Source organism: Pelobates fuscus, chromosome 2, assembly GCF_036172605.1.
Source record: "Pelobates fuscus isolate aPelFus1 chromosome 2, aPelFus1.pri, whole genome shotgun sequence".
Taxonomy (NCBI): Eukaryota; Metazoa; Chordata; class Amphibia; order Anura; family Pelobatidae; genus Pelobates; species Pelobates fuscus.
Genome location: NC_086318.1, coordinates 176,897,920 through 176,913,905, shown reverse-complemented (window position 1 = coordinate 176,913,905; position 15,986 = coordinate 176,897,920). Strand labels below are relative to the sequence as shown.

General features: G+C 39.1%; 1 protein-coding gene across 1 annotated transcript in view; it reads right to left on the bottom strand.

The window, feature by feature from the left end:
- The window catches only part of LOC134586240 (collagen alpha-1(XIX) chain-like), a 209,227-nt gene that overhangs the window by 43,328 nt on the left and 149,913 nt on the right, over nt 1-15,986 (bottom strand). The window contains exon 27 of the mRNA XM_063441733.1: nt 9,783-9,962. Within this exon, the coding sequence (XP_063297803.1) occupies nt 9,783-9,962 (180 nt within the window). The remainder of the gene's footprint in view (nt 1-9,782; nt 9,963-15,986) is intronic.

Here is a 15,986-nt window from a genome sequence, read left to right as displayed (position 1 = left end):
CACTGCCCCTCTACCCCCAACCCCTGTCACTACCCCTCCACTCTCCCACACCCCCTGTTACTGCCCCTCTACCCCCCTAACCCCTGTCACTGCCCCTCAACCCCCCTAACCCATGTCACTACCCCCCTACCCCCTGTCACTGCCCCTCCACTCCCCCTGTTACTGCCCCTCTACCCCCCTAACCCCTGTCACTACCCCCCTACCCCCTTAACCCCTGTCACTACCCCCTGCCACTGCCCTTCCACTCACCCACACCCCCTGTTACTGCCCCTCTACCCCCCTTACCCCTGTCAGTACCCCCAACCCCTTTCACTGCCCCTCTACCCCAACACCTGTTACTACCCCCTTACCCCCTGTCACTGCCCCTCCACTCACCCACACCCCCTGTTACTGCCCCCCTACCCCCTAACCCCTGTCACTACCCCTAACCCCTTACACTGTCCCTCTACCCCAACCCCTGTCACTATCCATCTACCCCTGCTACCTCCTGTCACTGCCCCTCGACCCCCCCTACTAGCTGTCCGTCTACCCCCCTTACCCCCTGTCGCTGCCCCTCCACCCCCCTACCCCCTGTCACTGCCCCTTCACCCCCTACCCCCTGCTACTGCCCTTCCAACCACCTAACCCCTGTCGCCCACACAGTGCACCCCTCACAATCATACACACTGTACCCCTCACAATTACACACACTGTACCCCTTACAATTACACACACTGTACCCCTTACAATTACACACACTGCACCCTTCACAATTACAACACACTGTACCTTTCACAATTACACACACACACTGTACCCCTCGCAATCACACACACTGCACCCCTTACACGCTGCACTGCTTACAATCACACACACTGCCCCTATGTATATTTGTATTTGTGTGTATGCATGTATGTATATATATGTGTGTGTATGTGTATATAAAAATACATATACACGCGGCGTGTGTTTGTGCTTTAGGGTGCACACCCTAATGCAACAGGCTGCGCACGCCTATGATATATATATACATACATTGTTTTCATATTTATTTGATTTTACTAATTATAATTTGGGACGTCTGCTTTCTCCCTGCAGGAAGTGATGCAATCAGGCATGGTTGAAAGAGGAAGTCCCACCGATCGGGATCACCGCAGAGAGCCAGTATCCAGTCATTCTGGAGTGCCCTGACACCCTAATGCACTAAAACCCTCCTTTTGTAGGATGGCATAGCACGCCCTAACATCGTTAAGAGGTTAAACCTCTAAAGAAATGCTCTCTTAGTATGAAAGAAAAACACTTCGGTTTGATTTCAAATACACATTCTCTACTTTAAGCAAACCATGTTACTACAAATATTACTTTCTTTTGTGAAGCCACCATTTTAAATAGTGTGCTTGCACTTTCAAGTTGTAATTTATATAAATACTGCCTCTAGGGGTTATTAAATTGCTACTACAATCCCACATATAAAAAAAAAAAATGTTACCATAGCACAGACAATGGTAGCAAAATAATATTCAAGTAAAACACACACAAACTCACAGACTAATGTGTTTTCACTCTACTTTGATATTTTTTTTTCTCACAAAACATCAGGAAACAGACTTGTACAGAAAAAAAACTAACAGTATATGACACTGATTTGGACTTATGCTGATTGCTGGCAGCGACACTCATAAGCTCAGCTACTGTCCACTCTGCCATGCAATGATTAATTAAGAGTGCCAAAATATCATTTTTTTTTACATTGCCAGTGAACAAAATGCTTTCATTAGGATTATTTAGTTTTACCTTGAAAAAATATGCTTAGATTCAAATGCATCTAATGCATGGTGTAGAATGTTAACAATATTATTTATTTAGGAATGCATACCAAAAGAGCAAACACAAAGTAAAAAATGTAAGAAAGTGTACAAATGCATGGGACTTACTGCATGCCAAGTTTTTTATATTGTCCTTGCCGGATATTTATTGAACACAATAATAACTCCCTTTCAGAAGGAGTTTAAGGATAAGGGGACATGGGAAGGAAAGTACAAAAGGTAATTGAGAGACAAAGGCTAAGTAGGGACACACAAAACTGAAGAGAAGAGATATGTGAAAGAAAGCAATAAAATATTACTATAAACCTTGGATGGGTCACTATACTGAATCTTGAGTAAGATCAATCAAATTGGTTTTCTAAAAAAACCAAAACATTTTTATTCTGAGGGATATAATACAATAGCTAAAAACAGCCCGAATTCCTGAATTGCTGAATTATAGCCAAAGCAAGATCTTAAATTATCCTATATCTTATTGATCTCTTTATAGTTATAAAGGCAAGCAGGGGAGATAACGAAATGTACTATGTGCAAAGAAATACCATAAAGAAGTAAAACACGCACATACTAATTTACAGCCGAGAACATTGATATAGAGAGTATTTTAATTTCAGTGCTAGTTTTGTCTGTCTCTCAGATTTGTGAGCACTTAAATTGAGGGAAAGTGGCTTGAGAAAAAGAGAGGAAAACAAATATTTGATGTAGGAAATATTTATTTTGTAGGTTTTCAGATATAATTTAGAATAAAAATGATTAATTCACTAAAAGAAGATATTGTAAGCCTATAGGTTACTCATTTGTTTCAACAATATTATGAGAAACACTTATATCCAAAGGTGTATTTAATAAATGGACCCTACAGGCTTGGATTGGCGAGTAATGTTTAATACTAGGTAGTAGAGTAGGACTTGACAAATTTAAGTCCTACCATTATTACATGCAAATGACTACAAAGATAAATATAACAAAACAGACAATTAAAAACCACCATCAGTGCAAAGGGGCTCAGTTTGCTTAGTAAACTACATGTATGAGTACATTACCTGAATCAGTGTGGTTAGCCTCTTTTAAAATTATAAATAATGCATCATTTCAAAATATAATGTTAATCAGGGATAAAAGTTGCAACTCTTTAGACAATTAATTTAATTTTGCCTTTATACTGACTGATCTTAATACCTATATTATTATTAACCAGTCTTGTTTACTTTAGTGGTCATCATTTTTACCTCCACTGCACATTTAAAAAGTCTATATTATGTATACATGCTTGTCTATCAATTACCTATACACCTAGCTTGTTCACCTTTTAAGGGTAACAAGAATGAGAAACTGCTCAGTTTGGAACATTATATTTATGGTGTGTTATTCTTCAGTGGCAGTTTTCCTCTTCTGTAAAAATTCCCCATATACTAGTGGAAGGCAGATTTCAAGTTTCAGTGTCCATACGTTTATATTTTCTGTCCTTAGGGTAAATACAGGACATTTTCACATAATTAAAACCATCCAAAGGGAATGTGGAAATCTCTGTGCTTGATAAATTGATTACATAAATTAATTTCGAGAGTTTTGTGCACTGTATAATTTCTCTTAACTTGATAAATCTTCTACACCATATGATTTGGCAGTAGACCAAATTCACTTGGCACATTTAATCTGCCTTTTTGATACTTTAACATTTTATTTTGAAATGGAATTTAGCTTAACCCTTAAATGTATTATGTAACAGAATGAGAAAACTAAGATACATTATTACTAAAAAAAAATATACATTTTGATGGTGTAAAAACGTAGAGATAAGATTTTGCAAAACATAGTTTAAACCTCTCTATTTACCTGTCTCTGGTAGTAGCCCAGGTATTATCCCATTATTTAGAGCTGGGTTGAAACTGTATATTTAATGAAGAAAAGGTACCGTTAAGAGCTAGCAAATCTCCCTTGCCCCACTTTGATTATTCATATCCAGTTGTGTAGATTGAAATGGATCTACCTAAAACTAAATTAAAATATATCCATTACTGATACAGCTTTTTTTCAGGAGTAAAACATAAGGTAAGGAAATCAGTTTTGAAGATTATCTAAAGAGTGTTTCCCAACCCAGTCCTCGTGGACCACCAACAGTCCAGGATTTATGTATTTCCCTGTTTTATTCCAATGGAGATACTGACAAAATCTGAACTGGTGGTCAATGCAGACTGCTTTGGGGAACACTGATCTGATCTAAAGGACATTCATCTGCCAGATGGGAAATGTAGTTGCCCATGTCTACTTCCAGGACAATTTCCATGTTCTGTGTTTCTGAAAACATCCACGCTATATACTGTCTTTTATATGATGAAAAGCACACCAACATTATCCTTAAGAATACAGAGAATGATACTTACTGCTTGACTTGCTTTTTAAATTTAGCCTACTTTTTCATTCCTTATGCATTTCTATGTTAGCAGACATGTTGTTGCCTTTTAGGTGCTTTGCCCCTCTGTCCCTCTTTCTCTTTTACCATGGTGGTAATGACTTCTGTTCTTCCCTATCAATTCTGTAGAAACCTAATCCTGATATAGTAGTCAAACTGTTTTACCAGAATCAATACAATGAAAGCTCCTTTTAGTAGCTAGTAGAGTTAAATAAAAGGCACATGGACTGGGGATGATGATCTACAAGATTGTTAGAAAAGGAAGAGCCTAGGATGGGTAAGCAGCCACAAGTGAAACACAAGACCAATGAGAAAAATGAAGGAAAAGGTAAGGTAAATTTACGAAGAGTAGAAGGTGGCCATATTAAAGGGACACTATAGTCGCCAGAACAACTACAGCTTATTGAATTTGTTCTGGTGAGTAGAATCATTACCTTCAGGCTTTTTGCTGTAAACACTGTCTTTTCAGAGAAAATGCAGTATTTACATTACACCCTAGTGATAACTTCACTGGTCACTCCTCAGATAGCTGTTAGAGATCCTTCCTGGGTCATGGCTGCCTAAAATGCATCCATTCATTCAGTGTCTCTGCCCTCTGCATGCAGACACTGAACTCTCCACATAGAGATTCATTGATTCAATTCATCTCTATGGGGAGATGCTGATTGGCCAGGGCTGTGTTTGAATCATGCTGTCTCTGTCCCTGATATGCCTCCTTGTCAGTCTCAGCCAATCCTATGGGGAAGCATTGTGATTGGATCAGGCTACCACTTCTGATGATGTCAGCCGACTGCTTGTTTTTTCTGAGGCAAACAGCATGCAGAGTTACAGCTTTAGGCTTGAATACAGTAAGATTTTGCTATATTAATGGAGGCATGAGGGGCCCAGGGGGGCTAGATGGTGGTGATAACACTATAGGGTCAGGAATACATGTTTGTGTTCCTTACCCTATAGTGATCCTTTAAGAATACAGGGTGCAAGGAAATAGTAAATAGGGGAAAAGTGGGCAGGAAGTGCACGGAGGAGTCAAACAAAAATGGAAATAGGTGAGACATGGTATAATGAGAAAAATGACTGGACATAGCAATACCAGGGTGCTCTTTATATAGAAGAGGGAAGGCAAGAAAGGGGGAGGGGTGGCCCTGTATGTGAAGGATAGCATAAAATCTAGCCTAGTAAAAGTTAGTGAGGCAAACATAGAGTCCATTTGGGTTACGTTAGAATGTAATAATCACAGAGTAACTCGTGTTGGTGTGATTTATAGCCCCCCCAGATAGAAGAGTTTGATAATACACTAGTTGAGGAAATAGCTTGTGGCTTGTGCCAGGAGCACACATATTCTAAACTCCCTACTGGGATTGTCTCTAAAACAAGTTGTTGAGGAGCCAACTCGTAAAGAGACCATACTAGACTTAGTGTTAACAAATGGAGATTTGGTATCAGATATTTCTGTAGGTGAGAGTTTAGGATCCAGTGATCATCAGTCAGTGTAGTTTAATATAAGAACAGTGACTGAGTCACACTACACACAAACTAAAGTTTAAGACTTTAGAAAAACAGACTAAAATTAGAATATGTGTAAAGGAGTCATTATCAGACTGGAGCAATTTAAATGGAGTCCAAGAGAAATTGGATTATTTAAACGTTGCACTGCTGAAGGCAACAGAAAATTGCATTAGGCTTGTCAGTAAAAGCAAAAAATTCAAGAAACCACTGTGGTACTCCGCAGATGTGTCCAAAATAGTAAAAAACAAAAAAATTAGCCTTTAGTAATTATAAAAAAACACAGAGTGAGGAAGACAGAATCCTCTATAAGATTAGGCAGAAAGAGGCTAAGCAAGTCATAAGAGCTTCCAAATTACACACAGAAGAGAAAATAGCACAGTCAGTAAAAAAAGGGGACAACACATTTTTTAGATACATAAATGAGAAAAGGAAAATAAAACAAGGATTAGTTGGATTAAAAACAAAAGAAGGAATGTATGTAAAAGAAGATTAAGGTCTAGATGACTGCCTCAATTAATATTTTTGTTCAGTATTTACAGATTAAATGAAGGAAAGGGGCCTCAGTTAGGAAAAAGGAGGAAGAGGTTCTATTTCAACTGTCAAAAGTAAAGACAAATAAGTCAATAGGATCTGATGGAATACACCCAGTTATTAAAAGAGCTCAGTGGCGTATTAGCAAAACCATTAACAGATTTATTTAACCAATCATTGTTAACAGGAGTAGTCCCAGAAGATTGGAAGTTAGCGAATGTTGTGCCCATTCACAAGAAAGGTAAAAGGGAGGAGTCGGGCAACTATAGGCCAGTAAGCCTTACTTCAGTAGTGGGGAAAGTAATGGAAACCATGTTAAAGGATAGGATTGTTGAACATCTAAAATCACATGGATTTCAAGATCAGAGACAACATGAGTTTACTTCAGGGAGATCATGCCAAACTAATCTTATTGACTTTTTTGATTGGGTAACTAAAATAATAGATCAGGGTGGTGCAGTAGACATTGCTTACCTAGATTTCAGTAAGGCTTTTGACACTGTTGCACATAGAAGGCTTATCAATAAACTGCAATCTTTAAGTTTGGATTCCAATACTGTTGAATGGGTAAGGCAGTGGCTGAGTGAAAGGCAACAGAGGGTTGTAGTCAATGGAGTATATTTGAAGCATGGGCTTGTCACCAGTGGGGTACCGCAAGGATCTGTACTTGAACCCATTCTCTTTAATATTTTTATTAGTGATATTGCAGAAGGTCTTGATGGTTAGGTATGTCTTTTTGCCTATGATACTAAGATATGTAACAGGGTTGATGTTCCAGGAGGGATAAGCCAAATGGCAAATGATTTAGGTAAACTAGAAAAATGGTCAGAGTTGTGGCAACTGACATTTAATGTGGATAAAAGGGATTTAGCGGTGATTATTTCTGATGACTTAAAGGTAGGCAGACAATGTAATAGAGCAGCAGGAAATGCTAGCAGAATGCTCGGTTGTGTAGGGAGAGGTATTAGTAGTAGAAAGAGTGAAGTGCTCATGCCATTGTACAGAACACTGGTGAGACCTCACTTGGAGTACTGTATGCAGTACTGGAGACCGTATCTTCAGAAGGATATTGATACCTTAGAGAGAGTTCACAGAAGGGCTACTAAACTGGTTCATGGATTGCAGGATAAACTTACAAGGAAAGGTTAAAGGAACATGTATAGCTTGGAGGAAAGACGAAACAGGGGGGATATGATAGAAACATTTAAATACATAAAGGGAATCAACACAGTAAAGGAGGAAACTATATTTAAAAGAAGAAAAACAACAACACGAGGACATAGTCTTAAATTAGAGGGGCAAAGGTTTAAAAATAATATCAGGAAGTATTACTTTACTGAGAGGGTACTGGATACATGGAATAGCCTTCCAGCTGAAGTGGTAGAGGTTAACGCAGTAAAGGAGTTTAAGCATGCGTGGGATAGGCATAAGGCTATCCTAACTATAAGATAAGGCTAGGGTCTAGTTCGAGTATTTAGAAAATTGGGCAGACTAGATGGGCCGAATGGTTCTTATCTGCCATCACATTCTATATTTCTATGTTTCTATTAAAAATAAAAAATAAAAGAGAAAAAAAGCACAACAAATTGTACTGCTTGAGGCTGCACATCAATTATAATAGACAAACTAGCTTTCTAAAGCTAATGTAACAAAACATAAATACATGTTGGCACTCACACTTTGTTATGGTGCGAGTATCAAGGTTCTCCACCTATAATGAACCTCAAATGATTACAGCAAAAATATAAAGACTGATACCGCACTCCAATGTTAGATGCTGAAAATATTTTTTTAAATTCATATTATTCACCAGAAGAAGAAATCACTTCTATATAAGAGGTATCTACCTCACCTTTATGGGATGGAGAGATGTGGTAGATACCTCTTATATATAAGTGATTTCTTCTTCTAGTGAATAAAATGAATTAATAAATGTTTTTGAGCATCTAACATTGGAGTGTGGTATCAGTCTTTATATTTTTCCTAAAGCTAGTGCGTTAAGTGTCACTAAAATATAAATAACTTTATAAACTATCGTGCAGTGTACAGTTCTAATAAAACTTAATCAACCCCTAATTAAAATCAGATGTATTGTCAAAATGTACAGCCTTTCTGCTGTTTGCAATGAACAAACCAAACAAAAGCAATTTAAATAGCTCAACACAACAAATGCTTCAAGTGGTTTCCCTAAATTCACTGAAAATGCAACTTACAGCCTTAAAATACCTGAAATGTCTAGGGGTTTGTTGAGTGTCACAAACCTCCCTTTTATTAATATGGGGGTCATAGTGACCCCCATAGGTTTTAATGCAGGGATGGGAGGGTGGAGGGTGGAATTAATATTTATTTCAAGGAGGGAGCAGGTAGCACTGCCGGCTCCCTCCTTTTTTTTTGCTCATGCGCACTGTTATTTCTCTGTGCTGTGGAGGTTAAATCCTCTGCAGCACAGAGTCTATTAAACGAATGAAACAAAATAAAAAGGTAATGCATTCCGCATTTACCCTTTCGTTTCGTTTATATTTAGCTTGTAGGACTTTCGTTTATGTTTTAGTAAATGAGTACGAAAAAAAACCCTGAATTTTCGTACGAAATCGTATTCATAGGAAAACGAACGCACATGTCTATTGTTCATTGCAAACAGCTGAAAGTCTGTAAATTCTAACAATAAACCAGATTTTCAATAAGGGGTTGAATCATTTTTATTACAACTGTATATATTTGATCACTTGGAGAAAAATATTATGTGTGGTTTACTGTGTGATTCTGATTGCATTTGAATCAATATAACCATTTCTACTGCCTGAATTGCATGTGGCTGCCCATCTGCATGTAGATACTAGATATGTTGTATTGTAGATAAAGACTCTGGTTTAACTACATGTTTTATTAGTTTAGTGTATTTTGCAGTCCTTTTACCTCCTTTTAAATGAATATGTGAATATTTAACAGGATTAAATAAAGTAGAAGTGACCCATTAAGATTTACGAAAAAGAGATTTCATGTAAAACATAGAATTCACTGCGAAATATTTTTGTCCTGGCTATTCAAAATATGCTCTTAAAAGAGGGCAGATGCATTTTTTGGGGAAATGTAAATATACAGTTATAAAAACATTAACATTATATCTATATATATATATATATATATATATATATATATTTAAATCTATATTTAGGTTTCCTTTAAAAATGTATCTGTCCCGTTTTGACAGCATATTTTGAATGTGTATATATATGTATATACATTTGTTATACGTTTAAATGTGACATTCTATGTTCATATATTCAGCCTAGATCACTGTCATGATTAATCATTCAACTGTGAACTGTTGGAAACATTTACGGAATTGTCCAGGGAATTTAACATTTAGGGTCAGAAAAGCTGACCAAAACTGCTTTTACTCTGCTTTATTTCACATTAGCTAATTATTTACATGATATATAACTTGAAAATTCACAGTTTAGTGACTAACCTTACTATGTTACATGCATGCACTTATACAAATAATCTCTCATGTAAAATTTTACCCATGTAACTGGTGTTCCTGGAGGACCTGGGAGTCCAGGGAGTCCATCATTTCCTGGTATTCCTGGGTCTCCAGGTGGCCCGTGTGGTCCAACAGATCCCATGTCTCCTTTCTCTCCTGGAGTGCCAGGTTTACCTCTTTCTCCTTGTGGACCTTGATCACCAGGGATTCCTGGATCTCCCTTAAAATATTAAAAAGACAAATCAAATAACATTTTAATAATATAAATTACTCTACAATGCATCCACATGTCCACATAACACACTAGTCAACAAATCGAACATAGCATTATAAATGATTGCTTTAATATTCATATATGTCCTGTAGTAGGTCCTTCAATGCTGTAATAGGTTTTCTTTGAGCATTATTAAAATAGCAACTTTGATCCATTTTCTCATTTTAATAATGTGGTCTTTCATGTTTCTCTTCATTCTTCTTAATTACTCTCTTTAATGTATGTTGTAGTTGGGGGTTATTTACTTTTGATTATACTTTTGATTATAATTAAAGGTTCACTTTCAGTATTCTACTTGCATAGCAATTGCATAGTAATTAAATAGTTACATAGCTGAAAAGAGACTTGTGTCCATCAAGTTCAGCTTTTCTCACCTATGTTTTTGCTGTTGGTCCCAAAGAAGGCAAAAAAATCAGTCTGAAGTGCTTCCAATTTTGCAACAATTAGGAAACAAATTCCTTCTCGACTCCAAAATGGTCAGATATCTTCTTGGATCAAACAGCTATTCTTCCAGCCTAAATGTGTGACCATTTGTCCTATGTATAACCCTGTTAATGAATAGATTTCCAGATAATAGTTTGTATTGGCCCCGAATATATTTTTATAATGTTATCATATCCCTTCTGAGGCCATGTTTTTTCCACACTAAAGAGACTTACCAGCAATTTTTAAAGAGGCAAAATTATATTTTCATCATAAAAATGTATGCCCCTATTTATACATGCCAAAATATTACTGGCCTTAGCAACTGCAGATTGACATTGCATATTGCTGCCTAATTTGTTGTCTATACCAATTCCCAAATCCTTCTCGTGTGTGGCTATCCCTAATTCACTACCGTTTAGGGTGTAAGTTGCTTGCACATTCTTTACCCCAATGTGCATATCTTTGCATTTCTCTACATTAAATGTCATGAAGGTTAAACTATTGAGCTCACTAAATGTCTATTCTAAATGTCTAATTATGAACACCAATTTTGTATAATTCTCCTCTCATTTTCTTTCTGATCTATTTACATGTTCATTGCTCATAGCATCTATTGATTTAACAACAGTCCCTCAAATAAAACTGTAAATTGTACTAATGCATCATGTACTGAACCATGTACTGAATCAGATTTTTTTTAATCAAATAAAGCAAATGATTTCTTTGCCAAGTCCTCTCTCTCTCTCTCTGTAGATATATCCTTTATCATACTTGCTGTTTTTAGAGCCCCACTGTAGAGTGTCATGGAATATGCTGAAGCTATTTAAATAGTAGTAAGAGAAATAACATGAGTGTATGAGTCATCATACTTCAGTACATAATAACGAAAACTATAGACAAATACATTCATTTAATACAAGCATCGCAGAGTATTCCCATTGCTTAAATCTCCACGAGCATTGGAATGTTATTTATCTCATCAATTGATCTGAATGGAGGGATCATCTTTGACTGCAGTGTGCTATAATTAGCTCTGGGAATAACTGGTTTCCAAGATATTTACCAACTTTGTTGCCTACTGGATGTTCAATGATAACCCCTGCAATCATCTAATAGAATGCTTCAATTGCATTCACCAATGATGATTGAGAATTATTATTGACTGACCCAATCCATAGTATTTGGAAAGCAATTATTTTTTCAAGATGGTACATTGAAAACCTACAAGCCAAATTTCAAGATTATTTTCAGAGCTCTTCAACACTGTCAGAACTGTATATTTGTGCTATCCTTTCTAGCTTTCAAAGAATGTTGTTCTAGAATAACTCATCCTTTGAATTCCATATACTATAAAAAAATAGCAAAAATAAAAGCAAAAAGCGTTGATGATATTAGCAGCACAGAAGAGATGAAAACTCCCTTAATTTGTTTTATGTGATATTGCTAGGCTATTTTTTTTAAAATTTATTTTAAGATATATTAAGACCAAAATTGTATTGCAAATTTGGCAAAAGCGGTGTATACAGAATTATAAAAAAAAAATATTTTGTCACCCCTCCTGTGTGGTGTATGTATCCCTTATTTTCAGGGCCTCTTCCAGAGGCCTGGAAGTCTGAGGGTTCTGTGCAGTGTCTTAGCTGTTCCTAGAACTGCACACTTCTGAACAAAAAATAATTATGTACACCCCACACATACATAGGCATTTATAAGCACGCATACAAACACAAACATATATACATACACACATTCTACATGGGACTGCTTTTTTCTAGGGTGTTAATTTTCCATTCTGTCAGACATCAAAAGTGCAAAATGTGGAATGTATGTGTATTCTGGGGTGAAATCTGGAAACTAATCATGCCAAACAAAATTGTGGTATTAATATACACTTTCCTCCTTTTTCTCCATCTTCTCTCATGCTAATGGTTTCTCTTTCTACTCTATTCAATGTTCCTCTCTCTGGGAGACCAGAGTCAACACACTAGAAATTTTTTCTTGATACAGACGTTTCTCTAATTGTTTTTCTATGATTGCGTCAGCTGCATAATCACTGATATTCCGGTTATACTTAAACAGGTTTCCTCTCAACACGTGTCTTTTCCTTAATACATGTGATGGAATGACACTATAGTCTCCGCATATGCCACTTTCATTTTATTAAAGCCACGGAGACTCCTATTAAGCTTTCTCTTTCCTTTAATTTCCCTCAGCAGCGAAGAAAGAGATGTATACAAAAGAGAAAAACAAACATAACATTGCATAGTAACGGTGCAACCAATCAGCACTCAGCAACTAGTATATAAGACTCTTCCTCATTCTTCATTGCTCCCTCAGACCAGCTAAGTATTTTTGTTTCTCTCTACTTTGCTGTATTTGACACAAGACACTGTTTTGCTTTATTTGTATTATTCCCCTTTTATGATTATTGATCCTTTCTGCTTATGGCTGTATGGTTTTTCTACCTTCTCTGGAGTGTGCCCCTGTGAGTGTCTTACTGTACTGTGACTAACCCGTCACTCTCCTTCCCCACGGGGGACCCCTCTCCTGCCTCCCTCTCGGCGTCCTCTTGCCAGCGGAGGGAAGGCACCAAGAGATCCCCAGCCGTTTCTGTTCCCTCTCCGCCCGCAGGATACCGCAGTCAGCAACCCACCCACATCCTTCACCGCAAAAGCTATCACTGTGCTGACTGACGCTCATGCGCATTTTTGCAAGCATTTTTGCGCGCAAGCACACTGCCCACTATTACCGCCGCACATGCACTGTTGGTGACGGTCATTTTCTTAGATCCAACGTTGCCCACCAGTGACAGCAGCCATTTTTAGTGTGTCCTCAGTGCGGCCTGGCGGAATAGCGGAACACGGCTCCTATGAATCTGGCACACTCCCTGTACCTTGGTATCATTTTAGTGCACTGTGTAGCTATTGCTTTAGGGTTATCTCCTCCTAGCTCATTAGCTGGGTGACTGGATTAAGCAATCCTTACCACCTTTTTTCTTTCCTTCTATCTTTCTACTTCATTGCTATATATTTTTTCCAATCTCAGTTGTTTATACTTCCCCTAGTAACCTCTATGGACTGGATATATATATTTATTAGCATATACATTATTTTACACCCATGGTGGTGATTCGGTGACTGCGACATAGTAATATGCAATCTACTGGTGATGGGCCAACTGGCCACCCTCTGAATGTCATGGGGACTCCACCCCTGACCCCATGGATGACGCCAATATGATGAGAATTCCAAAGCCTGCTAGATGTGACTATGATGAACTCCATTAACAAGGCCTTAACTTCGGCCATGGGGCTCATCTCCTCCATGATTACACGTAACTCAGGCATTGATGCAAGGGCACCCTGCCACACAGGCCCCTCCACAAAACACTGCTACATGCAGTTTACCCTTGCTGGGCAACAAGGCCCAGAGCAAACGTAAACACTCTACTCCCCTTCCACACATCGAGGAAACCCCTGGGTTGATTGACATGCCTCAGGCTGTCCAGGATGGCAAGCAATAACCACGCAATAGAGCCAGTGGCCAGGCAAAAGCAGACAGAAATTGGAAAAGGGCGAGAGCCCAAGAGATCATGTCCAACTCGGACAATAGTGAGGAGGAGGGCTCGGATGAGGCATTCTCAGACTTTTATGAGGACGAGACTTCCAAAACGAGAACCTCATAGGGACAGAGTTGGTCCCCGCTTTGTTCTGAATGGTCCATATTGATGTGGATGACCTCCGGAACGCTAAGACTACCCAGGTGTTCAACCCGGATGACCTTCGCCATCCTCGTTCCGCAGAGTGGGAACCATCAGAGCATATTGCGCAATAAGAGTCCGCAAATCCCTCTCCCAGGAGGGCCGTAATAAACTAAGGGCCGAATGCCCTCGGTCCATTATCCCAGACATGGTGGTCAAGACTCCCAAAGTCGATTCGCAGATCATACAATTCTTATCAAAGACAGGCTGGAAGCCGAAGAAGGCCCTAGACTATTCCTTGCAGAATTGCCAGGACAAGTTCCTAGACACGCTAGGCTCTATTACAAAACTCTACGAACTGCTGGTAACAGCACAGTTGGGAGAAACCCAACTAGATTATGATGTAGCGTTTAGATGACTAAAACACCTGGTGTGTATGGTTGGCAACGCCAACTCGGCCATGTCCACCGAACGCAGGAAATCTATCCTGCTCAAAATAGAGCCTAAATTGGCTAGCATGGCAACCAATGAGCCAGGAGCGGCTGCTAAAGGCCTATTATTTGACGAGTCCTTTGTCAAGGACTTTGGCTCTTATGTTAAAACCTTTACAGCGCTGGATTAAGCACAGACCTCCATTAAAAAAGTGTTTCACCAAAAGGTTTTTGGTGGGTCTGGAATCCGGCCGCAACCCCCGGGGCTTTACCAGACTGGGCAGAGGCTCCTTCAATCAACACAAACCAGTGCAAGAATGCACATATACCCCTTTCTCCCCTACCAGAGGATGACCTTGGAATGCCCACGACTGTCGGGGAACGACCTCGGGAAAACATCCTTATGGTGAGTATTATTTATCCACCTTTTTCCCATATAAATGTGTGGGGAAGATTGGCTCTTTTTTACCAGGCCTGGACTATGATTACGTCCAACACATGGGTCTTACACACAATCCAGTGGTATCATTTAGAATTAAGCGCTTTGTCCATACAGGACACCCCGCCTCGGGTGTTCATGATGTCCAAAGAGCATCATGAACCTAATCTCCACGGAGATCAGGGAATTGAAGGCAAAGAGCGCTGTAGAGGAAATTCCTTGGGATACGCCAGGGTTTGTGAGCAGCCTCTTCCTAGTCCCAAGAAAGGGCGTGGAGCGTCCGACTGGTCATAAATTTGCGACCACTGAATGCCTTTATCTAATACCGGCATTTCAAGATGGAAGGCATTCACTGCCTCAGAGACCTACTACTACCGGCGGATTGGATGGTCAAACTGCTTACCTGACAATCCCCGTGGCAGAGGATCCCAGGGACCTGCTACAATCCAGATGAGAAACAAGGAAATTGCGCTTCACATGCCTCCTCTTTGGCATGTCCTCAGCCCCCTGGTGCTTCCTGAAACATGTACTGACCTTCCTGAGAATACACAGAGTACGACTAATCATCTACTTAGACGATATCCTCATACTTTCACAAATGAGGGAACAACTGACTGTCCATCTAACATGGACCATCCATCTCCTTCAGAACCTAGGGTTCCTGGTGAACTGGGAAAAGTCAGTTCTCCAACCATCCAGTAGGTCCTATGCCTCCCAGCAGAAAAAATATCAAAAATCAAGAAGGAGATAAAAAGGTTAACGAACTGCCCAAACATATCCCTGTGACAAATAGTGAGGGTCATCGGCCTATTGGCCGTCTCCTTCTAGGCAATTTTCCCAGGTCCATTACACTACCGGGCTTTGCAGAAACTAAAAGCATCATACTCAAGAAGGGGCTACTCGTACGAAACACACATTTTGCTAGACAACGAATCCAGGGAAGAATTGACCTGGTGGCTGGTCCACATGGAAGCATGG